General features: G+C 42.7%; 1 protein-coding gene across 1 annotated transcript; it reads right to left on the bottom strand.

Annotated features, from left to right (window-relative positions):
- On the bottom strand, positions 1-26,777 carry SPATS1 (spermatogenesis associated serine rich 1). The gene is made up of 9 exons (XM_061197435.1): positions 26,649-26,777; positions 25,049-25,131; positions 23,944-24,113; positions 16,494-16,641; positions 12,027-12,151; positions 10,565-10,726; positions 5,130-5,250; positions 3,890-3,952; positions 1-706 (listed from the first exon to the last, which is right to left on the bottom strand). The coding sequence occupies exons 1-9, from the start codon at positions 26,775-26,777 to the stop codon at positions 559-561; spliced, it is 1,149 nt and encodes a 382-aa protein (XP_061053418.1). The 3' UTR covers positions 1-558.
- Positions 26,778-27,673: the final 896 nt, after the last annotated feature.

The following is a 27,673-nucleotide window of genomic DNA, read 5'->3' on the forward strand; positions in this document are numbered from 1 at the left end:
GTCTGTTTGTTGTACGATTCTCGCAACTTTTCTATCAGTTTGAAAGTTTTCAAAATATAAACTTAAGGGAATTCCCTGGCGGTCCAGTGGTTAGGACTCTGCACTTTCACTGCGGAGGGCCCGGGTTCAATCCCTGGTCGGGAAACTAAGATCCCACAAGCCGTGCAGCGCGGCCAATAAAAAAAAGTTAAAAGAGGCAAAACACAGTGATTCTGCATCCAAGTCAAACATTTGATTTAGAACAGTCGCACTAACAGAATCAATTAACAGGAAAAGGCTCTCCAGAGGACAGTCAGTGCCTGCTTCCTGGACCTGTTCCTGTTCAAGATTCTCTTGGAAAGTCCAAAGAACCTGTGGATAGAGGCACGGAGTTAAAGGCTGTGCTCCATTACAAGACTAACAGTTCTCAACCACACACGGTGACACACGACCATGACATCTGCCCAAGGGCCATCTCGGGGCAAAGGGCACCATCCACTCTGGAAGAGGCTCTCTGCCTCTCTCGTCTCCATTGCGAAGCCTCTCAAAAGCCTGCTCTTCTGGGCTTGCCTCCAGTTTTTATGCTACTTTTTGAAGGTTCTTTGACCCACCAGCAGGTAGCAAACTCTGTAGCAAGGGGACCGCTGGCTGCCAACTGTCAAGCTCTTCAACTTCTCTTATCTCATTCTTCAGCTCGTTGGCCTTCTCCTTCACCCAGAAAGGCAAGCTGTGGGAAGAAAACAATACCCTGAGTTAAGTTCGTCTGATGCAAAATTTACAAACACCTTCAGCAGACAAGGCACTACATCCTCCAAAAGTAAGAAGGCCTCCCATGTTGGAGACAAAGTATCAAAATCAAACACCGTGTTAGTCTTCACCATTTGCCCCTGCCCCAAACCCAGATCTCTTTTGTGTCCCTCTCTACCCAAGAAGTTGACCCCAGTAGCCTGCATCACCTTGACTCCTCCCTGCCCCCACCTTTGAGCTGGGCTTGGCTAATGCGAGGCACCAACAGGAGATCAGAAGGTGGAAAGACAGAGGTTGGGGTATGTCTTATTGAGCTCCTCGGCTCCCGCCCTATCTCCTGAGGTATCCCAGTTCTGGAGCCACTGTATTCTCCTCTGCCGCAGGTCCTTTCAGACAGCCCTTCTCCATCTCCTGCTGCTCTGTGAACCATGGGCCCTCCTCCTGCTGTTCAGACCTAGGAGTAGTAAGAGCTTCCCACTGGTGGGAGCCCCTGGGTGCTTCACCCTCCCATGTGAGTTTCCTCAACCTGCCCACACACTGGTAAACAGTCCTTTCATTAAACTGTCTTCAGAATCCCACCCGAGTGTGCCTTCTGCTTTCTGCTGGGACCTCAGCTAATACAGACACCCAGCGTCCTCCCAGGTCTGTTGAGATTTGAAAGGGCATATGCTGGGCTGCAGTGTGTGGGTTCCGAGAGGTACCAGGAAATGAGGTTCCTGGGATGAGTCAGAGCAGGAAGACGAAGAATGTTTTCATCTTTTGGCAGCTAAAATTTTCGTATTTTTAGGGAGAAATGCATCATGATTGAGAAAATACCCTGATAAACCTGCTGGAGTTTCCTGTAAGAAGGAAGAGGAGGATTACCACACATAGTAATAGGTGGGAGTAATGGTTATCATTTAAAGCTGACAACCCAATAGTAGAAGCCCAAGCAAGAAAAGCAGGACGACAGACTTCCCTGGCGATCTAGTGATTAAGACTCTGTGCTTTTACTGCAGGGGGCACAGGTTCAATCCCTGGTCAGGGAACTAAGGATCTCGCATGCTGTGAGGCAGTGGCCAAAAAGAAAAAACAGAAAAGCAGGACGAAGAGCAATATAGAAAGATATTAGCATAAAGAACCAGCAGGATAAGAACACAAGCATTCCTAAACATCAGAAGAAATAATTTTTTAACTTTGGTGAAATAATCAAAGAAAACAGTGAAAGACTCCGGGTAAATATAATACACATAATACATGTAGCATAAACTATTATGATAGAATTGAAATCAAATCTGTCAAATCAATAAATGCAAATGGCCCTAATTCACCCCTTAAAGAAAAAAATTTTCAAGTTGGCTCACAAAGCAAAATCCAATTCTTTGTCTGAGAGAAAGACCTAAAACAAAGTGATTCGAAAGTCTAAGAATGGGCAAAGGCATGTTAGTCAAATGCAAACAAAACAAAGTAAGAGTTGTAATCTTAATATCTGGCTAGGTATAACATAGGACAAATGCATTAAATGAGAAAAAGAAAGATATTTTTATAATGCTAATGGCTACAATTAACAATAAAGATAGGGCTTCCCTGGTGGCACAGCGTTTGGGAGTCCGCCTGCCAATGCAGGGGACACGGGTTCGAGCCCTGTTCTGGGAAGATCCCACATGCCGCGGAGAAGCTAAGCCGGTGCACCACAACTAGTGAGTGCGCTCTCGAGCCCGCGAGCCACAACTCCTGAAGCCCGCGTGCCTAGGCCCGTGCTCCGCAACAAGAGAAGCCACCGCAACAAGAAGCCTGCACACTGCAACAAAGAGTAGCCCCCGCTCTCTGTAACTAGAGAAAGCCCACGTGCAGCAACGAAGACCCAGCGTAGCCAAAAATAAATAAATAAATTTATTTTTTTAAGAAAAGAAATCTATTTAAAAAATAAAGATAGAAACACACTAATATTTGGACATTATAACACACCAACTCTTGGTCCGAGTGGACAAAAATGAGTAAGAAAATATAGGGACTAAACAGAATAATCAATAAGATAAATCTTCTGGGTATGTATCTAACTTCGCATCCTGATGAAATAGAATGTACTTTCAAATGCATGTGGAGAGAGTCCCAAAATCGAACGTATATTAGATCACAGGGAAAATTTTGATAAGTTCCATAAAATAAAAATAATAAAAACAATATTTTCTGATCACGAGGTGATAAAAGTAAAAATGAATTACAAAATAAAAACCAAAAAGCTCTCCTACCTGGAAATTCAGAATCTCTCTATTAAGGAATTTTTTAGTCAAAAGGAAACTACCTATGCGAAATGCAGAATTCTTCAAAAAATAAGGATAACCTACATATCAAAATGTATAAGGTTCAGAATGGAGCTGAGCTAACATATAAGATCAGAGGAATGATACTTCCCTCAAATACAGAAATACTCCAATAGCTTGCTCTCTGCCTCTTCAAACTCTAACCGTCCTCCCTGGCTGCACTCATTTAAGCATATGTCTTTCTTTTCTTTTTTTTTTTAATAAATTTATTTATTTATTTACTTATTTTTGGCTGCATTAGGTCTTCATTGCTGTGCGCGGGCTTTCTCTAATTGCGGTGAGAAGGGGCTACCCTTCGTTGCGGTGTGCAGGCTTCTCATTGCGGTGGCTTCTCTTGTTGCAGAGCACGGGCTCTAGGTGCGCGGGCTTCAGTAGTTGTGGCTCTCGGGCTCTAGAACGCAGGCTCAGTAGTTGTGGCACACGGGCTTAGTTGCTCCGTGGCATGTGGGATCTTCCCAGACCAGGGCTCGAACCCGTGTCCCCTGCATTGGCAGGCGGACTCTCAACCACTGCCCCACCAGGGAAAGCCCTGTCTTTTCTAACAAACTCTTATGTTTTGGAAAGCAGGGACCCTGACTTTTTGCTCCACATAAAACCCCTCACAGTGCACACCTAGGACTACACATGGCATCTGGTATTTGTCAAGCATATCTGTTGAAGATGTGAGCAGCCCAGCTGCCAGACTCCACAGACACTTGACCTTCAAAACCAAAAACCCTCCATTCAAACTGCTTCACCCACCTGCTGGGATTCAAAAGGTCCCTATGTGTTAGGTGTCTATGAGCTCCTCCATAGGAGAAAATAAACAATTGATATTTTCATAAAGATGGGATAATATGAAACATGCTGAGAGAACTCACTTGGGAATTTGTGGAAGAGGCTCAAGTGGAATAAATGTATCAAATATCTTTTCATAAGGCATTCTGAAAAACAGAAAAGGCAACCATAAGATTGGTATGGTTTCTATGGCAAAGAGATCAATACATCATTGTGTTCAATAAAATGTCTTATTTTCTGGTTTAAATTGTTACGTGTGGGCTTCAAAACTGTTAAGGGCCATAATTCTTATTATTTTTTTACCATTTTTAGTAAACATCATTAAAACAAACGATTAATTTTTACTGAGGTATAGTTGATTTACAGTATGTTTAAGGTGTATACATAGTGATTCACAATTTTTAAGGGTTATACTCCATTTGTAGTTCTAATAAAATGTCAGTTATATTCCCTGTACTGTACAATATGTCCTTGTAGCTTATTTATTTTATACATAGTAGTTTGTATCTCTTAACCCCCACCTCTGTCTTGCCCCTCCCACTCCCACTAGTAACTACTAGTTTTTTCTCTATATCTGTGAGTCTGTTTCTGTTTTGTTATATTTACTAGTTTGTTTTACTTTTTAGATTCCACATATAAGTGATATCATACAGTATTTGTCTTTCTCTGTCTGACTTATTTCACTAAGCATAATACCCTCCAAGTTCATCCATGTTGTTGCAAATGGCAAAAATTTCGTTCTTTTTTATGGCCGAGTAATATTCCATTGTATACATACACCACATCTTCTTTATCCATTCATCTCGTGATGGACACTTAGGTTGCTTCCATACCTTGGCTATTGTAAATAATGCTGCTATGAACATTGGGGTGCATGTATCTTTTCAAATTAGTGGTTTTGTTTTCTTTGGAACATGATTGATTTTTTAAAATATTTTTAATGTACTATACCAACTGTTTTTTCTTTTAATTTAATGACCCTCCCTTTCTCCTCAATGCTTAGTTGCAAGTACAAGTCAATCCAAATAGTAGTCACTAACCAACAATCTGATTCAGTATGAAAATTGAAGTCTTCATATTTGTTGATAATAACAGGAACAAAATTAACAACCACCTTTTTGTAGTCAAGATGCTGTGTATGATTTCAATTACACACATGTACATGTGCATACACTAAGGAACTAGGTACAGATTTTTTTAGAAATTCTCACCAAATATGTCTTGTTGAGATTCACCCCTTGTAAAATATAATTTATATGTAGTAGAAAGAAATACAATTCCTTTAAAGTTAACTAAATAACCCTAGTATTAACATACACTTACATTGAAAAATTCCCTGGTGGGAGAGTTGATCCTGCTTTGTGGAAGCCTTTACTCTGTTCTGGATACATATATGGATTATCTCCTGGAGTTACCTTTGGGATTCCATTCCTGGGGTCAATGACTGTGAATGGTGTTTGAAAACAAAATCATAAAAAGGGCTGAAGATGATCCACAGATTTGCTGTAAGAATTGACATGACGGGCTTCCCTGGTGGCGCAGTGGTTGGGAATCTGCCTGCCAATGTAGGGGACACGGGTTCGAGCCCTGGTCTGGGAGGATCCCACATGCCGTGGAGCAACTAGGCCCGTGAGCCACAACTACTGAGCCTGCGCGTCTGGAGCCTGTGCTCCGCAACAAGAGAGGCCGCGACAGTGAGAGGCCCGCGCGCTCGCCGCAACCAGAGAAAGCCCTCGCACAGAAACGAAGACCCAACACAGCCAAAAATAAATTAAATAAATAAATAAATTTATTTAAAAAAAAAAAAAGAATTGACATGACAATGGAAACAGGATAATTTAGTGTTTTACTATGAGGTGCATGTAGGTATCTTAATGTTCTGTTTGTGATTGTCTCGCCTTGAGGAGATGAAAAGTGTGAGCCTAAAATAAAATAAAATAAAAATTAAAAATAAATTTTAATAAAACAGATTAAAAAAAACAAACAAAGTGCGAGCCTATGTTTGAGACGTTTTTTAAAAGGTGTTGTTATGATTACCTCACCCTGGGAGAGAAGAATAGCTTAGGTTTGGATGGGATGTTTTGGTTTAAAATGAATGGTGAATGAAAAGTATCTGAAATGATCAGCATGAACTCTGACTTGAGATCTTTTCATTCCTGAACATTAGTGCACTTTGAATCCCTGAATCCCTCCGGGATTAGAGGCAGCTCTAATTGGGGCTCTGCCTCTCCGACTGGGTCTCAGGAGGAAATCAACTAATAAGGGTTCTGCTACTCTTTCTGACTCAAAGACTAGGGTAGTGTAGCAGTAGGAGGTGGCCTTCCTGGTGAAGAGGAGTCACGAAAAAGTCTACTGATGCTGAGCAAACACCGCTTCCTCAGCCCATGCTCTGACACCCAACCCAGCCGCTTCCAATGCCCCAGGAACAAGTAACTAACCACATGGAGTCAGCCTGGTACAGGATGGTTGTTTAAACCTGCACCTCTTACACCAGATGCATCTCCTAAGGGAATAATCCTGGACTGCAAGACTAACCACCTTGGGATCAGAAGCAAGGATGCATGGCTGGAAGCACAACCTGCTTCTTTGCTCACACACCCAATGAACAGGACCCTCTTTTTAATTTTTAAATGCTTGTTTTGATATTGCTCCATTCACCTGTACCCACAAGATGCAAGCCAAAGGGAGAGCTGGGGAAGATTTTTAATAAGCTGTTTCCTACCTGCCCAAATTTCTCTAGCTAACTCAGAAAAGCCATCTGCACAATTGGTGGAAGTACTTGAGTTACTGGAGTACTTGATTTTTTAATTTTCTATTTCTTACTCTTTCAAAACCCTTTTCAATAGCTAAGACTCTTCAGCTAAACTTTTTATTAGCTCTTAAGTGCAGGGAAATAACATCAACTACAACTGTGCATTGAGTGCTTCCTGAGGATGAAATGCTGAGGATTCAAAGCAAGGAGGGTGGAGTGACCCTATCTTTGGAAACCCAAACCAGGGTACTGACAAGTAAAGGTCAGGTGACAGCAAGAAGTGGTGAGAAGGGCTTGAACTGTGAAATCAGTCACGCCTGAGTCCAAATTCAGCTCTGCAATTTCTAGTTCTGTGCCCTTGAGCAGTTTAACTTCCCTAAGCCTTAGAATCCTCATTTATAAACTGTTTATTTCAAATGTCTACTTTGCATAGCTATCATGAGTACTGAATGAGAATAATCTGGACACATAATCAGCACTCAAGAAATGGTAGCACCCTGTTTGGGGAAAGTATCCTAGGAACTTGTTTGGAAAACCGGGGCTTTTTGAAGAATGCACTAACCATTCTGTCTCTAGACTGCTCTTCTAATCTATAGATCCTGGACTTGAGCTGTAGCATTTCCAGCATCCAGGCAACCTTTCAGACTGGCCCCCACAATCTGAATTAGCAAGAGCCAATTCCTTAATATCTACCCAGTTGCTACTGTTTGTCCTGAATTCAGTGGGTTTTGTATATTGACAGACTCCTTGGTTTGTCTCAAGTCTGAAGTCAAGGGGAGATTCTGTCAGCAACCAAGGACCTCTCTGTTCAGTCCTGAACAGGTTTTTCCTTCAATTGCATGGCTTATCCCTATACTTGTGCTACTAAATGTATAAAGATATAATCTAAGTTGTTTAATATATATTGTGCAATGTTTAGTATGTTGCACCCTTAAAGCTATCCGTCCATTTATCTTTATTTCAAAAATCTGAACATAGGGCCAGCATATACTTCTGTTCCATGTTTAATGGTGAAATTTAAACGTCAATAAATAAAAATAGTATACCCACGTAATGCTTAAAAAAAAGAAATGGGGACTTCCCTAGCGGTCCAGTGGTTAAGACTCTGCGTTTCCACTGCAGGGGGCTCGGGTTCGATCCCTGGTCAGGTAACTAAGATCCCACGTGCCACACGGCGTGGCCAAAAAAAAAAAAAAAGAAATGGTAGCAGTTGTTATTATTATTTGAAATCAGGACTAGGCTAATACCACCCACATCCCAATTTTTTTTTTTTTTTAATCTGGAAAATTCAAGGTTAGAGAATAGGGAATCTTATCTAGTTGGGGAGACAAGACAATAAAAACAGTAAAGGGAAGGAAGGAAGGGAGGGAGGGAGGGAGGGAGGGAGGAAGGAAAAGGAATAATAAACACAAAATTCAGGACAATGTTTACTTTCGAGTTAGGAGGGAAGTGATGGGTTAAGGTTAGGATTTGGATCATCATGAAAATCTCATTTACTTTTGATACGTACTTGCAGTTGGCCCAGTTCTGGCCAGTGAGACACGAGTGGAAGGAAGTCTCCCAAGGACCATATGGGAAAACTTTTCCTTCCTTCTAAAAGGGGAAGGCAACAAGAGATTTTCCTCTTTTTCATGTCTTGAATATAAAAATGATTCTTGGAACTGCAACAGTTATCTTGTGACCATAAGGTGACAAGCATCAAGACAAGAAAATCCAACACTACAAAGAATGGTAACACACACACACAAAAAATGAAACGAGCCTACATCTTTGATGACATCACTGGGCAACCAGACTATATAGGTCACCTAGATGTCAAAGCTTCTTGTTAATTACATAATAAATATCTTATGATTTAAGTCTCTGATAATTTGATTTTTCTCTTACTTGTAGCCAAGAGCATGCCTAAGCAATAGAAAGCTAAACTTAATCCCTTCTTGATTTTTCTCAGTTGTTTTCAGACATAAACCAGTTAAATAAATCCTTCCTGGGAATTCCCTGGCGGTCCGGTGGTTAGGACTGCGCTTTCACTGCTGTGGCCCAGGTTCAATCCCTAGCTGGGGAACTAAGATCCCACAAGCCGCGCAGTGTGGCCAAAATAAATTAATTAATTAAAATTAAAATTAAAAAATAAATCCTTCCTGTTCTACCCTATGGCTGCATCTCAATTAGGAGTGGGAAGTCGGGGTGTGCACAACAGGCTTACATGACATCAAGGCTTTAGTGGAAGGCTTTGGGTCCTGGGTCACTGTCTGCAAACCACATGGGTATCTGCTACTCTCTGAGAGTTGGCATCTATTTCTGTTGTCTGCTAAAATGGGTCGTCTAGTCTGATCCTTCAGAAGCCATCCCCCTCCACAATGCATCAGGTGAGGCACACATTTATTCTCAGATGACCCCTGGCTTGATGGTCGAAAGTGCACCGTACAGTGGCCTCCGGGATTCCAGCTGTAAGACCAGCTCTCCTAGCTTGCTCTCTCTCTCTCTCTCTCTCTCTCTCTCTCTCTCTCTCTCCCTCTCTCTCTCTGTCCTAACCTCCACAGTCTTTACAAGGCACAGAAATGCTGCTATTCTTCCACATCTCCTGGCTGGATGAGACCCTGAGGCTGGCTTTCCACCCAAACATTGCCCATAGCTATCACCACTCTCCTGCTCAGAGTCAGGCCAGATGCCACTTCACCTTGAAGCTCGAGGTCTTCCCGTAGCCACCCTGTGAGGCAGAAGCCCCAGCTAGATTCGCATCCGATCACCCACTAGCTTTTGATCTCAGGAGTTGGGCAGGACACAGGACTCCTCTAAGTCCCCATATCAGTGACTACTTTAGTCTGGCTTTTGGTGTATTCTCTATCCAAACAGAAGCCTTGGTCTTTTGTCTCTGCTACGAGTTTAAAAGTCTACTTTAAAACTCAAAAATGAGAGCTTTCCATTTCTTTCTCTTTGTATTCCTACTACAGCAATCTTATTCTTCCCTGAAGCAATGGCTGAATCCTGTAGGGGTATTTCTATAGAAGCATGTGCCATAAATGGTCCCTTAGTATTCAGAAACTCTTTAGGGTCTTTCAGTAAATCCACGATGGCTAGGTTGGGACAGAGGACTCACCAAGTTAAAGCTGAGGAGAGATGTATATAACTCCTCATCTCAACTACCTTTTATTAAATCAGCTGCAAAATAACAACACGTGCTTCAGGCTAAGGTTTACAGGATGTTTTTCTTGTAAAGAATCTAAAGTACGGGGACTTCCCTGGTGGCGCAGTGGTGAAGAATCTGCCTGCCAATGCGGGGGACACGGGTTCAAGCCCTGGTCCAGGAAGATCCCACACGCCGCGGAGCAACTAAGCCTGTATGCCACAACTACTGAGCCTGCGCTCTAAAGCCTGCGAGCCACAACTACTGAGCCCACGTGCCACAACTACTGAGCCCACGTACTGCAACTACTGAAGCCCGGGCACCTGGCACCCATGCTCTGCAACAAGAGAAGCCACCGCAATGAGAAGCCCGCGCACCGCAACGAAGAGTAGCCCCCGCTCGCCGCAACTAGAGAAAGCGCACGCACAGCAACGAAGACCCAACGCAGCCGAAATATAAATTAACTAATTAATTTTTTAAAAAAAGAATGCACTTTAAAAAAAAAGAGAATCTAAAGTACGATTTAAATGCATATGACAGGCAGCATTTAATTAAAACATGAATTATTTTCCTCGGACTTCAGTGGAGGTTTCTATTAATAAGTATCTGAGAGAACTTATCTGATGACTTAAATGTCACATTAGCATTTCATGAAATCCAGAGAAAAACAAAAATGTAGATCAGCATATGTTGTGAGTTCTATGCCAAAAAGTGCAGTCTGCCAACCATCCCCTTCGCTTTCCTATCTTCCTGGCTGCACTTGGGTGACCTGGTGACCCCGCAGGGCTGCCCCCAGCCACGTGATGCTGGGCCTGCAGAATCATGACTCAGGAGTATTTTTGAACATTGCACAATTAAGGTCCAGGAGGAAAACATTACCATACTTCTTCCTCCCAAAGCACTTGTCCATCGTCCTCTCTGATAGAGACCTCCTGTTGCCGAGGAAGACCCCGTTAAAGAAACATTGCTTTCCAACATGGTAGGTGTGGATGTTGCTGCTAAGCCTTGGGTAAAATGTCCACTCAGGACGCTGCCCATCTTCTGCAAGACATCAGAAATCCTTCCATCAGCACTGCTCCCAGCGTCACAATGTAGTTGGATGACAAAACACTGTGAAAACCCCCCCAGGCACTATCTGGCTATACAGCCTTTATTAACGTGTATAATTCCTTGGTTCTACATCGAGGGCAGTGTCAGACTCTGTGGAACTAGGCACAAAAGGCAGGGAAGTAGGAAGAAAGCTATCTAAGAGGGCTCTCTTTTTTTCCCTTTTTACCCTCCCCTTCAAAAATAAAGCCAGTTTTATGGTTGGAAGTGATGTAGGGGTTAGGAAGCTCAGAGACAGTTTTACAAGCACCTACAATCCAACTTTTCTCTAATAAGTGTGTAGGAAGAACAGAATGCCCATCAACCAGGGAAGGGCTGGAACACCTATGGCACCTTAACCGGATGATACATGGTGTTGGCAGCAACAGTGGCACATGCATGCACTACAGTGACACGGGGAAATGTGTACATACGATTATGACCAAGGAGAAAGTCTGCTGTGAGACCTTAGGCTAGTTACTGGACCTCTCAGTGTCTCTGTTTCCTCATTTGACCCTTTTCCTGTAAAATGGCTAAAGTGATTTTAAACAATAAAAGATCTCCTGACAGCTCTAGGGTTGCTTAAGAAACTCTTGTGCTCTTTGGTGGCCGAGAAGGAACACAGGCTTTGGAGGCAAGCAAGATTGGGTTCTAATCCCATCCCTCCATTTCCTAGGTTCGTGTACTTGTATGGGTGACTGAATCTCTCCAAGCCTCAGTTTCCTTCTGTGTAAAATGGGTAGGTCTGTATTAGCCATATAGGTCTATATGTGTTGACAAAGAAAGAGGTCCATGATCTATTTACTCTGAGTGAAAATAATTTGTGTACTATTTTCTACTAGTGAAAATATGGTGGTATATTACAAGCAATAAATATATATATACAAACATACATATATATAAACGTATACATACATATACATTTCAAAATTCTCAATGAATATATATCAGACTCTTCACAGCTATGGGGCAGAATGGGAAGATTATTGGAGAATATTGGGGTGTGGGTTTTTATACTCTACATACTTATTTATTGGTTTAGTATTTTGCTACAGTACATTTATGGTTTTTACATAAAAGCATTTTATTTTTGCAAAACACATGAAAATAGTTGCCCAGCAGAGTTGTTGTGAGAATTAGAGATGAAGTGTGTTGAATGCCTGGCACCTAATGGGCCTTCAGTGAATGGCACCCAACAGTATGGCAGCCTTCTGCAAAGACCCTGGGAGTGGAGGAGGACCTATGACTTACTCACTTGTCTGCAACTTAAGCAGGCTGAATTCCTGGGGATAGTTATCCTTTCGGGCTTCAGGCAGTGAGGTTTCAGAGGAGTGATCAGAATGTGAGGAGGAGGATTTCAGATCCAAATCTGCAGCAGGGCTGGAAAGGAAGCAGAAGGGTTAGATTCTTCAATGTGCTTAAACTGGAAGTTAGAAGCTGATCTTACACTAGAATTCCCCTCATGTATGAGAACTAAGACTACTCCTCGATAAAACTCCATGAGCATATAATTTATATATTCACAATTTGAGGGGACTGAAATATATTCAAAAGGTGCATGCTTAAAAAGTTTAGTGTCCAAAAGTTAAATATAGAATTATCGGGGAACTTCCCTGGTGGTCCAGTGGTTAAAAATCCACCTTCCAATGCAGAGGACGTGGGTTCGATCCCTGATGAGGGAACTAAGATCCCACATGCTGTGGGGCAACTAAGCCCGTGCGGCGCAACTAGAGAAGCGCATGCGCCGCAACAAAGAGCCCATGCGCTGCAACGAAAAAAAAGATCCTGCATGCTGCAACAAAGATCCCACGTGCTGCAACTAAGACCCAACGCAGCCAAATAAATAAATATTTTTTAAAAATTATCATATAACCCAGCAATTCCACTCCTGGCATATACTCAAAAGAACTGAAAACAGACCCTCAAACAGATACTTATACAAGAATGTCCATTGCACCATTACTCATAATAGCCAAAAGGTGGAAATAACCCAAATGTCCATTGATAGATGAATGGATAAATAAAATGTAGCATATACATGCAATGGAATATTATTCAGACATAAAAAGGAATGAAGCTCTGATATATTCTACGACATGGAAGAATCTTGAAAACATTATGCTAAGTGAAATAAGCCAAACACAAAAGGACAAATATTGTATTATTCCACTTATATGAAATATCTAGAATAGGTAAATTCATAGAGACAGAAAGTAGATTAGATTAGATTAGAGTAGAGTACCAGGAAATGGGGAGAGGGGAGAATGGAGAATCATTGCTTAATGGGCACAGAGTTTTCTGTTTGGGGTGATGAAAATATTTTGAAAATAGATAGTAGTGATAGTTGCACAACAGTGTGAGTATAACTTAATGCCACTGAATTGTACGCTTAAAGTGGATAAAATGGCAAATGTTCTGTTACATATTTTTTACCACAATTTTTAAAAAAATGAATGATGTGAATTCCCTGGCAGTCCAGTGGTTCGGACTCTGTGCTCTCACTGCCGAGGGCCCAGGTTCGATCTCTGGTCAGGGAACTAAGATCCCACAAGCCATGCGGTGTGGCCAAATAAATAAATATAAAAATTAAAATTAAAAATGCATGATATACTGATACATGTTACAACATGAATGAACATTGAAAACATTAGGCTGAATAAAAGAAGCCAGACACCAAAGACCAGATACTGGTGATTCCATTTATATGAAACATCCAGAACAGGTAAATCCATAGAGATAAAATATAGATTAGTGGTTTCCAGGGCTGGGGGGATAGGGGACATGGGGGTGACTGCTAAAGGGTACAGGATTCTTTTGGGGGTGACAAAAATGTTCTAAAATTGACTGTGGTAATGATTGCACAACTCTGTGAATACACTAAAAACCATTGACTTGTACACTTTAAACCGGTAAATTATATGGTATGTGAATTATGCTTCAAATAAAACTGTTACCAAAAAAGATACGTGTTCAATTAAACCATTGACTGGAAAGAAAAAATCAGTCAGTATAAAGAGAAGAGGCAGAAATAAACAAAAACAAACCTAGACTGAAATGGCTGTAATAACAGAGCATTATGTTTAGTGCCGAACTTCTTGGCAGTTAAAAAGGCCTACAGCAAACTATTGTAAGTGTCAACAGAAAAAGCAATCACTTCTGGTCTAAGTGGCCTTGCATTTGATAGATGGCCTTGGACAATGCTTTCAGATGTAGTTATGTTATCAAGTCATAGGATCTTTTTTCATAATATTACATCACTCAGATATTTGAATCGTTTCAAACCAACTTCCTACTGATAGTCTTGTTTGCTTCCTACAAACATCCTGTGATATAGGTGGGGCCAATAGAATCATTTCCATTTGCAAAGGAAATGGGCCCTCAAGGCAGCTAACGATAAAACACACCCTAGACAGAGGCAGAGCTGGATCTCCAGGTTAACTCTAGACTATGTTGCCTAAAAGTCATAAAGAACCCAAGTTCCATAACTCACAAGTCTTGTATAGCTCGATCTCTAGTTTTTTTTTTTAATTTATTTATTTTATTATTATCATTACTGTTTTTAATTTATTTTTGGCTACGTTGGGTCTTCGCTGCTGTGCACGGGCTTTCTCTAGTTGCGGCGAGCGGGGGCTACTCTTCGTTGTGGTGTGCAGGCTTCTCATTGCGGTGGCTTCTCGTTGCGAAGCACAGGCTCTAGGCACGCCGGCTTCAGTAGTTGTGGTGCGCGGGCTCAGTAGTTGCATCTCGCCGGTTCTAGAGTGCAGGCTCAGTAGTTGTGGCACACGGGCTTAGCTGCTCCGCGGCATGTGGGATCTTCCCGGACCAGGACTCGAACCCGTGTCTCCTGCATTGGCAGGCGGATTCTTTTTTTTTTTTTTAATTTTTTTTTTTAAATTAATTTATTTATTTATGGCTGTGTTGGGTCTTCGTTTCTGTGCGAGGGCTTTCTCTAGTTGCGGCGAGCGGGGGCCAATCTTCATCGCGGTGCGCAGGTCTCTCACTATCGCGGCCTCTCTTGTTGCGGAGCACAGGCTCCAGACGCGCAGGCTCAGTAATTGTGGCTCACGGGCCTAGTTGCTCCGCGGCATGTGGGATCTTCCCAGACCAGGGCTCGAACCCGTGTCTCCTGCATTGGCAGGCAGATTCTCAACCACTGCGCCACCAGGGAAGCCCTTTTTAACATCTTTATTGGAGTATAATTGCTTTACAATGGTGTGTTAGTTTCTGCTTTATAACAAAGTGAATCAGCTATACATATACATATATCCCCATATCTCCTCCCTCTTGCATCTCCCTCCCACCCTCCCTAACCCACCCCTCTAGGTGGTCACAAAGCACCGAGCTGATCTCCCTGCGCTATGTGGGGCTGCTTTCCACTAGCTATCTATTTTACATTTGGTAGTATATATAAGTCCATGCAGGGGGATTCTTAACCACTGCACCACCATGGAAGTCCTCGATCTCTAGTTTTTAATAAACATATCTACACTAATAACTGTGAACTTTTGTAGTGTGCAGATAGAGCAAAAATGCAACAACTCAGAGTCCCCCTCCCAGTTCAAAACGTATGATAATTTTGACACTGGGGTGAAATATGTCTCTTCTAAATATTTTTTATATATTTGTGTTTGCCGAACAAACTGTGTAGAAAAGATTGCAAGGATAAAGGAAACTTTCCAAAAGAACTTTAGAAATGTCCACCTACTTTGTTTTACTCAACAAACATTTATCTGAGTACATTTTGTGGCAGGCATTGCTCTAGACACTGGGGATCCAAACAGTCCCTACTCTCAGGAGCTTAGGATCAAGGGGAAGAGGACATGGACAGATAAACAGATGATTGTGGAAGAGTGGGTAAATGCAGAGTTGGAGAAAGCAGGTTTTGCAAAAAAGTAGTATAATATGATATTAATTGTGAAAAATAAATACATATTTCTATGCATAAGAAAGAAATCGATTTTTTCTCATGCATATAAAAAAATAAAATGTTAACATTGATTCTCTAAGAGATAAGATTATTGTGATTGTTATTTTTAATACTGTTTTTTATATTTTCAAAATTTCTACAACGAACTTAAATTACTTTCTTTATAACAAAAATTGTTAGAAAAAGGTTTTCAAAACATTTGACCATAAAAGAAATATAAACAGAGCAAAGTACAGAATACTTTTTTTCTAAACACAGTTTTACAAATAATTTTAAAGCCAACATCCAGGAGAAGAAATAAAGCATGGCCAGCCCTTTCCTCCCATTCCCCAAAAACCATCTGTGTGTCCCTTTCCCAGAGAGGTAACCACTATCCTGACTCTGACTGTTATGGTAATCATTTCTTTGATTTTCTTTAAGATTTACCACCTGTGTATGTATGTATGTATTCCCAAAAAGTATGTAGTTTAATTTCACCTTCATAATAGCCAGCACTTGCACAGCCTGTATTGTATGCCAGGGAGTCCTCTAATCTCTTTACAGTATATGTATTACCTCATTTAATCCTCACAACTGTGAAGTACTACCCCCATTTTGCAGATAAGAAAGCTTCACCAGGGAGGTGAAGTATTTGCCCAAATTCACTCAGATGCCAAGTGACAGAGTAAGATTTGAACCCAGTCTGGCTCCAGAATCCATGCTCTTACCAAATATGTCACACTACCTCTCAGACTGTTGGCCGCCTGGTCAGAATTGACCCCAACGTTTACAGCGCTTCCCTGGACCCTTACTTACTCTGGGTGAACAGACCCTCTGCCGGGGCTGAAAGGCCCACTGACGCTTAGACCTGTTTCAATAGAAGATGAGGGGCTGACACTTCTGCCAGAGGACATTGTGTTGGCAAAGCATCCCTTAGATTCCAGAAAATCATTGAGTTTAGTACCTGCAACACATAGATATCACCATTTGATTACATTCATGAAAATACTTCCCACTTTATCTTGTTCCCTAGATGATAAATAATTTCTTTTTAAAAAATAACATTTGTGGGAATTCCCTGGCGGTCCAGTGGTTAGGACTCAGCACTTTTACCGCCATGGCCCGGGGTCAATCCCTGGTCAGGGAACTAACATCCCACAGGCTGCATGGCGTAGCCAAAAAAAAAGTTTGAGCATTTACTGTATACTTGAGATTGTGTTAACATCTTCACACATTATCTCATTTAATTCTCATAACAATGCTCAGACAGAAGTATTACTTATCCTTCCATTTTACAGATGAGAAAACTGAGGCTCAGAATGTTGAGCAACCAAGACCACATAGAAAATAAACATGTTGGCCCAGGTTGGATCACAGCTCCTGTAACACTAAAGTCTAAAAATGCTAACTTCTGTGTTAGATTGCTTGCCACCCGGCCACATAGTTCACCTACTCTAAACTAAGTGGAAGAAAGAAGGTCTGAATTGAGCTATATATCACTGTACATTGTATTGAGCATCTCAAGAAAATTCCCCAAAGGATTTATTCATAGAAAGACTAGCGAGTATAGCTGGTGATCACAATCCAAAGAACTGTCTGCAGAACGTCTATGGGTTCCCCTCCCACTGCATCATTCTTTTATATAACATCTTCTCCACCAGACTGTGTCTTATTCATCTTAGTAGCACTTGGAGCAGTGCTTGGCACAAATAGATATTCAATAAATGCTTGAGTGAATAAATGGCAAAGCATTATAACTCCCCAACCAGCCACCGTTACAAGTCCTGAAACCCAAGGACAGTCAGATAGAGAAGCACACCCACTGTCTTCACTCTGCTGTACAATGACTCCTGTGCGAAAGTCAATCTGTTCTCTCGTCATTTTATATAGGTGTGTGCATTGTCCAGTCACTTAAAAAAAAATCAGATGACTGGATATTGCACTTCTTTATGCACACCTTCAGAGAGCACAGACGCTCCATAGATAAAATGTAAGCTCTCAGTTATAGGAAAATTTTAAGAAACAAGAGTCGGACTTCTCTGACTCTGGAGTACATTTTTAGACTGACTGCTGTTCCACCTACACAGTATCATGATTCACATGTATGTGGCATATGCCAGGCACCTGGGCAAATTCCCACCATCTGTCAGAGGAACTGACCCTTAGCCAATTCTTTATTCGTTTCCTATCAACTCCCTCTCAAATTCATCCACCAAGTAAATCATATTTTTTCCGCCTTTGTCAAGTCCCAACCCTACCACCAAACCCTTTACTCTTAAGAGGACTTTGCCTGTGACTCTACAAAGTTTAAAGGCCAGCTGAGCTACTTCCTCCCCTCACAATACCCCCATCCTGGGGTTTCTCAGGGTAAGGACTGTTGCATACAGAGTTAACAAAAAAAAAGAGGGGGGTGGGGGAAGGAAGATAAAAACAAAAACAAAATAACAAAAAATATAATAAATAATTTAAAAATACAGATTCCCAAATCCTATTACAGACCCATCAAACTGGAATCTCAAGTGGTGAAGCCTGGGAACCCACATTTTTAATAAGTCTCCCTCTACCTCTTAGGCCCATGCTTGGCAGTAAACTTCCTCCTCTTCAAGCCCAGCTCCATCACTGCCCTGCATTCTATCCTGTCCCTCTTCCTGACTCCCTATATGTGTCCAGTCATGAAAATCACCTTGAGGCACTTGTTCAACATGCAGATTCCAGGGCTCTGACCCAGACCTACAGGGGACAACCCGAGAATCAGTATGTTTAAGAAGCACCTCAGGGGACTTCCCTGGTGGCACAGTGGATAAGACTCTGCGCTCCCAATGCAGGGGGTCCGGGTTCAATCCCTGGTCAGGGAACTAGATCCCACATGTGTCCCGCAACTAAGAGTTAGCATGCCACAACTAAGGAGCCTGCGTGGCCCAACCAAGACCTGGTGCAACCAAATAAACAAATAAATATTTTAAAAAATAAAAAGAAGCACCTCAGGTGATTTTCAGAGCCAGCCAAGTGTGGGAAGAGCTGCTCTGGAACATGGCACAGAGCCTAGAGCAACCCTCGGTACATGAGGGCCAACTGGGTGCTTGAGGGGTGAGTAGCTGGGATGCAGTGGAGCCCAGTGGAGGGCAAAGCTGTGAAGAGAGAGCACAGGTCCGCAGCAGCCCTGGACACGGAACCACAAATGTGGTGTCAACAAATATAACACAGACCACACTCTCTGACCACAATGCAATACTATTAGAAATCCATAATAAAAAGACAGCCAGAAAACATCCATAAGCTTGGAAACTCAAACCACACCTCTAAATATTTCATATGATAGAAGAAAACATAACGGAACTCATGAGGTACTTAATGATCAAAGACATATGTACAATATATCAAAACTGTGGGATTCAACTAAAGCAGTAATCAGAACCTAGAACCTTAAATGCATAAACTGTATTTTACTGAATGTAAGACATTGTAATAATATTACTATTCTATGTACCACAAAGAACAGAGGCTGCCAATTAAATTACGACACACGCTTTATCACTTAGGACTTTTATTTAATACTTATTGAAATACTTATTTCAGACTTACTTAGATATAGATTTTAATCACATATCACTCATGTGCATATTTAAAGAAGGAAAATATAAGCAAAATAAATTGGTTAAGGCATTCTTAAACCTTACATTCAAAAGTCTGATTACTGAATCACTTTTCAACTCAACCCCTAATGGTCACATTTTCCACCTAAATTGACCTCACACCTGCATTATTCAGTGCTCATCCAGCAAAGTTTATGACAACTACTTCACATGGGCTACTGGGCCCACAGCACTGGTAAGACCAATCCAATTTCAGAGACACAAACTGTGAAAAATATCCATCTTACAAGTAACAGGTTATAGTGTTAAAAAACAAAGATTCCAAAATTAATGACCTAAGCTTTCAATTCAAGGGATAAGGGGCAAAAAGGCAAACATCTCAAAATGATAAGGAAAGAAATCATAAAATAAAAGCAGAAATGAATGAAATAAAGAAGATTATCAGAATTATGGCTTCATGGAAAAACTAATAATGTAGATAAAGTTCAAGAAAAAAATCTTAATACAAGTAAACAGTATAAGAAATGAAAAAGAAGCCATAATTACAAACAAAATAGAAATAACTTTACCCATAAAGAAATTGAGTACCAGAAATATCAAATAACTTGCTCAAGGTTACAGAGCAATGGAGTATAATTTATAAAATGTAGTTTAATGTTACTGACACAAACCCTGACAGATAAATCAATAGAACAAATAGCAAATGTAGATAGAATAAAATTTTATGTGATAACAGTGGCATCTTATCTCAGTGAAGAAAGGATAGATCATTCAAAAAAGATTGCTGGAACAACTAATTAATCATTTGGCATGAAAATAAAATTAAATCTCTCTTATCCCAAAATAAATTCCAAATGAATTATAAATTTGAATATAAAAATTAAAAGATATACCTGAAAAATGATAAGTGAATGTTTACATAATGTCAGAGTGGGGAAGTTATTTCTAAGAAAGATATCAAATACAGGCAAAATAAAAGAAAGATGCATAGATTTAAATACATATACATTTAAAACTTCCATAGCAAACTCTAAACTGGGAGGAAATTTATAACATACACGATAAGAAAAAGAGTTAATAATCATGACAAAGTATGAGTTTTTTAAAATTTGTAAGATGAAAATAAATACCCAAGAGAAAAAAATGGGCAAAAGACATGATTAGGTAATTCATTAAACACACACACACAAATAGCCTATGTACGTTTGGAAAAAAAGTTCATCCTTACATTAGTAAAAGAGCTGAACTTAAAATGAGATACTATTATTCACTATCACTTTGCAAATACCCACAGCTGGCACAGCTTGGAGAAATGGCATTCTTGTACATTGCTGCTAAAAATATCTCCATCTCACTGAAGAGCAATTTGGCCATTTATGTCCTCCAAAGCCTATGAGAAGTGCCCTTTTCATCCAAGGTTCTACTTCTAGAAACACATCTATGGAAAAGGTGTGAAATGTATGTATAAGGATGCAGAAGGGACCCACACATGTAGAGAAAAAATAAGATCAAGGGCAGAGATGTCTTCTAGGTTGAGACTTGTATGTCAGTTCTGAGTTACTTATCATAGCATTTACTTATGATAGTATTTGCCCAGAGGTTTTACGAGGGGCTGCCTTTTCATAGCCTGGAAATATTTTACATTGTATATTGTATCGGCCACTAGAGGACAGGAGAGCTCACCAAAGCAGGGATTGGCTGCTAGGGATGGTATCAGAGGGGGCCCCTCACAAGATTTTTGGGTTTGTTTTTTTAATTTGTGGGGCAAAATGTAAATGTATTATGCAACCTTGAGTAGCACACAGTGAAATCACATCTACAAATGTAGCCTATTTCTTTGTTTGCTTAAGAAGTTTCGTGCTGGCAACACTCTAGAAAGTGGCCTGTGGTTGCTATAAGAGCAGACTTGTCTGACCAGCCAGGGCGGGAAGAGCAGTCTCTCTGCTCAAATGGCACATTCTCCAGACCCAGCTGACTTCCGGGTCTTCCTAGCAGTAATTCAGCCTCATACTCGACCTAGAGACACTTAAGCATGACCTCAGGCTGCCCCTCCACATCTCCTCAGGTAGGAGAAGAGGACTGGAAATGCAAGTCTGAACCCACCCATTCTGATACTGATGTTCTCACTGCGTAGAGTAACACTGAGTTACTTTCAGCAAGTCAATGACCTGTCGTGCCCAGCTCCCAATGCGTATCCCACCTCTCTATCTAGCACTGTAGGCTGGGGTGAGGCACTGTAAGCTAAGGAACGTCCTTCTCGAAAGGGTCACCATTCATCTTGATAATTGTTACTCAAATGCAATAAAAATCCAGTGAGCCATAAGATAGAAAATCCTAACAAGTCGCTAAAACTCTATGAAATACGAAAAGATGGTCCAACCTTAAGGACCAAGAGAAGGTTCTGATGACTAGAAAGGAATCAGAAAAGAAAAAGAAGAAAAAGAAGAAGTTTAGAAGAAAGTCTGTTTCTGGGACTTCCTTGGTGGTGCAGTGGTTAAGAATCCACCTGCCAATGCAGGGGACACAGGTTCGAGCCCTGCTCCGGGAAGATCCCACATGCCGTGGAGCAACTAAGCCTGTGTGCCACATCTACTGAAGCCCGCGTGCCTAGAGCCCGTGCTCCGCACAACAAGAGAAGCCACTGCAATGAGAAGCCCACGCACCGCAACAGAGAGTAGCCCCCGCGCGCCAGAGTAGCCCCTGCTCACCGCAACTAGAGAAAGCCCGTGCGCAGCAAAGAAGACCCAACATAGCCAAAAATTAATTAATTAATTTTTTAAAAAAAGATAGAAAGTCTGTTTCTTCGTAACATCTGTGGAATTCACGATAATTATTTCCATTTCTTTAGGCAGGAATAACACCTTACATAACCAAGGCACTTTCACACAATTGTCATCTCAGCAGATTTACACCATAGCACTGTCTGGTGGGGAGAAAATAATACAGCAAGCCAAGTTAGCTTAATGTGGATACTCTTTAACCAAACACTCAGTTTCCCATCCCTGCTTATCTGCTCAACAAACAAACTAAAGATCTAGGATGGTGGTTTTTAACCCTTTTTTTGGATCACAGACTCCCCCAAGAATTAATGAAAGCAGTGGGCCCTCTCTGCTGGATAAATGCATATATCCCCACAGTTATGCATTCAGCCTCAGCTGGTTCATGGAGCCCCTTTCCTTCCTGAAACCCGTGGGCTCCATGTGAAGCTGAGCTCAGATGTGGTCTCCTGAGTAGACACACCTACCCAGCAGAAAAAGAAGCCATGGATCTTTGGTTAATGTGGTCTGGAGATCTCAGATGCTGGTGCCCTTCCAGTACCCCTAACTCAGAAACCTGAAGCCCCTCCACCCACCCTTAAAACAGCAGGTCCCTCCTTTATCCCTGGTCAACCTGAAAACTGCAGAAAGGTCTGGAGCTTAAAGCTAGAATCCCAGAACCTTTTTCTCCTTGCTGAACTAGCCACGTTGGGCAATGAATGGCTCAAACTCCTACTGCTCTACTGGCACCCGCTTGTAGGTGGGTAGTAAATCATACCTCCATCCTCTCCCGGCACTTACAGATTAAGAGATTACAGACCTGGAGTACAGGAGACCAGAGACCAAGCTCAGATCTGATGGGGCAGAGACAGAGCATTCTACAATCCCTTTTTGCAGCACGAAGGCCACCCACCTATATGTACTCACTCAGAGGTTTTCTGAGAGACTGGGGCTGTTCTGCTCCATGGCACTGTTCTCTGAAGGCAAATGCGCTCCCAAACATCCTCCTCAGCCTTAAGAACCAATCATGCCATCCATTATTTAATTTAAACCTCTCACTAAAGTGTTCATAATTTCCACCTGAGTTGTCCCATCCAATAAACAACGCCACAAATCTAATATATGAGCAAAGAAAAAAACAAAAAAGAAGAAGAAGAAGAAAGGGCCTGGGCTTTGCAGACCATAAGACTCATGTCAAATCCCAGTTTCATCGTTTATTGACTGAAGCACTGGGCAGGTCAAACCTCTGGCCCCCATTACTCTTTGTAATATACCTCTTGGCTGTTAGCAGATCTGGGGAGGTCATTTATGAAAGCTCTGCTTTGATGCTGCTCTCTGCCTTATCAGATCTTGAATTTGATGCTGCTCTCTGCCTTATCAGATCTTGAATTTGATGCTGCTCTCTGCCTTATCAGATCTTGGGTTAATACAGACAGTATTAGTACAAGTAGTTCTTTTTACATGCTCCCAAACTAGCCTCCTTTTAAACTTCAACAATGCCTTCTTGGGCTTCCCTGGTGGCGCAGTGGTTAAGAATCCACCTGCCAATGCAGGGAACATGGGTTCAAGCCCTGGCCCAGGAAGATCCCACATGCCGCAGAGCAACTAAGCCTGTGCGCCACAACTACTGAGCCTGCTCTCTAGAGCCCACGAGCCACAACTACTGACGCCCGCGGGCCTAGAGCCTGTGCTCCGCAACAAGAGAAGCCACCGCAATGAGAAGCCCGCGCACTGCAATGAAGAGGAGGCCCCTCTCACCACAACTAGAGAAAGCCCACGCAGCAACGAAGACCCAACGCAGCCAAAAATCAATAAATAAAATTAATTAATTAATTTTTAAAAAATGCTTTCTCACTCTAGTGTACTTGGATAGGGCAACCAAATCCCACCCAGCCCTCCTGATTTCTTAAACTCAACTGTATCTCCTCTCTCCTGTGGTCATGCCAGAGTCTCCTTTCTCTTGAACCTTCTCCAGCTCACTGCTGCAGATCGCTGTGTAGATGCGGGGGAGATGACAGCCCCGTGGACAGTTTCCAGTGTCCATGGACGCAGCTATGCATGTGTCGGTTTTAAATATTAAAAGCAACCTGGAGACAAAGAAAAGACCTTTTTAAGAAAGGCATCAGTCAAAGCAAACAGAAACTCCACGGGCCATTGAAAGTCAAGAGGGCAGGGTTGGCCTCTTAATCAGAGCTTCCCTCCCTCCCTCTGATTGGGCGTTTCCCGATTTGGATGCCCGCCGAGCTCCCCTGGGCTCTCGCCCCGCCCACCGAGATGCGCCTTCCACCCCTTCCCCCAGGGGAGGCCTGGCTCTACGCTCGGAGACCTCCAAGGAGGATGCAGCCGACATCAACGCACCAACCCCAACCGGCAGCCGAACTGTCGAACGACAGGCCGAGGAACCAAGAGCCAAGGGCAAGAGGGACGCCGCCGCCACCTGCTCCTCCAGCTGCGGCGCGTTCCGGGGTTGCCAGGACACCCGCCCAGCAACGCGCGGCAGCCGCCTCCGGCCAGGCGGGGCTTCCCGGTCCTCCTCTCTCTGTATCCCGGGGCTCTCTGGGCCTCCGCACGTGATGGAGTCATTTGAAGCGGCAGAACTAGAGTCTCCAGCCTTGGTGGGGCATCATGGGCAAGGACCGCTGGAAAAGCGGCTTAGTGTTTCTGGATTTTTTTTTCTTTTTAAGAGTTGTGGTTCTTCTCCAGATGATTTTCATTATCGGGACTGTAGCCTCTGGTGGCAGTGAAGGATAAGCCCTCCACAGAGCTTGCAGATGCCCGCTTATAATTGGCATGGATTAGACAAGATCACCTGCCACTTCAGAGTGCCTTTTCTGGGCCAGGCTCCCTGGTGGATGTTATCTTCCTTAAGCAGCCAGCTGCATTTTTCAAAATAGAAAGCTGAATTTGAGCAAGGGCTTGCTCAAGGTCACCCAGAAAGCTGAGTTTCATTTCCAAGTTTTCTTATTCCAAATCTACCACTCTCTCCATCATACCAACTTAAACTTATCGTACTAATACTTACCAGCATGTAATCAATAGTGCAGGCAAAGCTTTTCTCCAAGTCTGGTTTAAGTCCCTCAGTTCAAATTCTGGCCTAATTTCTCCCTTGGTGAAGTGAAAAAAAAAAAAATTAGACTGTGTTTTTATTTTTAATAATTTTTTAGTGACTATAAAAAATTTTTTTACTGATTATTACAAAAAAGCGGTCATTGTAGAAATCTTGAAAAATATTTAAAAATATTGTTAATACTCATAATCCCACAATCTAGATAAAACACTTATTTCTGGATATCTATTTCTGTATAACAAATTGCCCCCAAATTGCTTTAAACAACAACAATCATTATTATCTCCTGATTCTGGGGGTTGGCTAGGCTAAGCTAGGCTATTTCCATTTGGGGTCATGTGGTTGCAGTCAGAAGGTGGCTGGACTTTTCTCACTCATATGTCTGGTGACTTGTGTTGACCATAAGCTGGGACCTCAGCTGGGGCTTTAGCCATATCAGCTACGCATGGCTTTTCCATGTACTTCTTCACAGCATGGTGTCTGGGTTCCAAATAGGAGCATCCCAGGAGAATCAGGCAGAAGCATCCATAGCCATGGATGTAAGGAGAGGGAACTTTGACTACACCTCTCACTGGGAGAATCCAGGTCACATTGTATGAAGAGCCTAGGGGGTGGGGGACCTTGTTGTAACCATCTTAGAAAATACAACCTGCCACACCACTACTAATATTTAGGAGTTATTTTCTCCCTGTCCTTTTTTCTATGCACCTAAGTGTTTCTGTTTTTGTTTTTGTTTTTGTTGGGGTTGTTTGTTTGTTTGTTTTTGGCTTCGACGTGCGGCTCTGCAGGATCTTAATTCCCCGACCTGGGTTGGAACCCCGGCTGGGGCAGTGAAAGCTGAGTCCTACTGGACCACCAGGGAATTCCCAACATATATGTTAACATAAGTGGAATTTAACTACATATACAACTTTCTAGCATGCTTTTTAAAATTTCACATTATATCCTGATCATTTCCTCTTATTAAAGTTTTTTTTTAAACCACATTTTATCTGTTTAATTATCCCACGGTAGAAGAGGTAACATTTCTAATAGAAATGTTAGCTGGGCAACAGCGTAGTTATTAAAATGCTGTAATGCCAAGAAGGCAGAGATTTTTGTCTGTTTTGTTCACTGCTACATACCAAGCACCTAGCACAGTGCCTAGCACATATAGACACTCAATAACCATGTTTAATGAATGCATAAATGGGTGGATGGATTGTTGATTTAAATGGCCTGAGCTGAGCCCCTCTCCTATTTGCATCCTCCTGGAAAGAAAGAGACCAGGCCTCTAACCTGCATCACCAGGTTTCAAAACATCAAGACCTGTTGGTCCGGAGATTGTGGGGCAGGCGGGTAGATCGCAGAGCCGAAACAGTCTCTCATCCTAGGTGTCCTGCGTACTGCGGGCTCGTAAACCTTCCGTTACTCTGCAGATTTAAAGCCTCCCGGGCCACTATGCATTCATCCCTTGGGCAAGTTTTAGATGCTTCCTGCGCCTGGCCGAGGTCTGGCAGGGCACGGGAGTCACCTAAGGGGTTCTCCGGACGGCGGAGCCCCGGAAGCCTCCCACGTGCGCAGCTGGGCTGCCCGGGTTCAGCAGCAGAGGTGAGGGTTTGGGGTGCTCGATGCGTCCAGAAGCCCGAGACCTCCTGAAGCTCCCGGAAAAGCCTGCTGGTACAGCCTGGAGGGCGAGCACCATCCGGCAAGACGGGCTTCTCCAGGGTCTCCCACTGGCGTCTCCTCATTTGGCTGCGCCCCCCAAACCAAGCACGGCGTGGAGGTCACCGCGGGACCCGCGTGGGAACAGAGGGTTGACGCAGGAAGTGGGGCCGATCCCAGGCCCCCGAAATCAACTCGACCTTCTTTCAGGCTGTAGGGCCCTCCTTGCTGCTCTGCAGTCTGGGATCCTTCCGTGTCGTGAGCTGGGTCTGAATGAGACGGGGGAACTTGGGACTCCGCGGCCACCACTAGCAGAAGTAGGGTTTACGTGTCTAAGCATGATGTTTTTCTGTTCTTGTTTTTGTTTCTGTTTTGAAATTGCTGTTTTTGAGGGTCACAAGTGGTTGCATATCGGCAGTTTCAGGATCCAACCTAATCGTAGAAGGCAAACGCTTCTAGCAGGTTCCATGGCGAGGTGAGAGGAAGGTGAGCTGGACCTTAGCCCCACCGACCCCTCTGCCCTGCGGAACCCCCCTTCGCGTTTACTGATTATGGGCTCAGCTCTGAGAAGGGACAGCAGAGTGAGGCAGGTGGTGGAAGCAGGTGGACCCCGCGGGTATTGCAGGCACCGAATCGGGAGGGTCCGTTCTCGTTCTTGCTTGGCCTGCTGCGATCCCAGACCCTTTAGAGCACAGGGTGAGGCAACTGTAAGAACTAGGTGTCCGGGGATTAGAGGAAACCAGGCAGCAGAGGGCGAGTGATATCAAATAAACTCTACTCCTGTTCCTTTCGGGTCTTAACGGAACAGTGGCGAGAAACTTTGAGCCTAGAAGGATGGCATTGTTTGATAGCCGGCAGTCAGGGACACCGGTAAAAAGCCTCTTGTGTCTGGTAAACCTCAAGAGTTTCAACCTAAATTGGGGGGAGGGGGTCTTA

This window comes from Eubalaena glacialis, chromosome 7, assembly GCF_028564815.1.
Source record: "Eubalaena glacialis isolate mEubGla1 chromosome 7, mEubGla1.1.hap2.+ XY, whole genome shotgun sequence".
NCBI lineage: Eukaryota > Metazoa > Chordata > Mammalia > Artiodactyla > Balaenidae > Eubalaena > Eubalaena glacialis.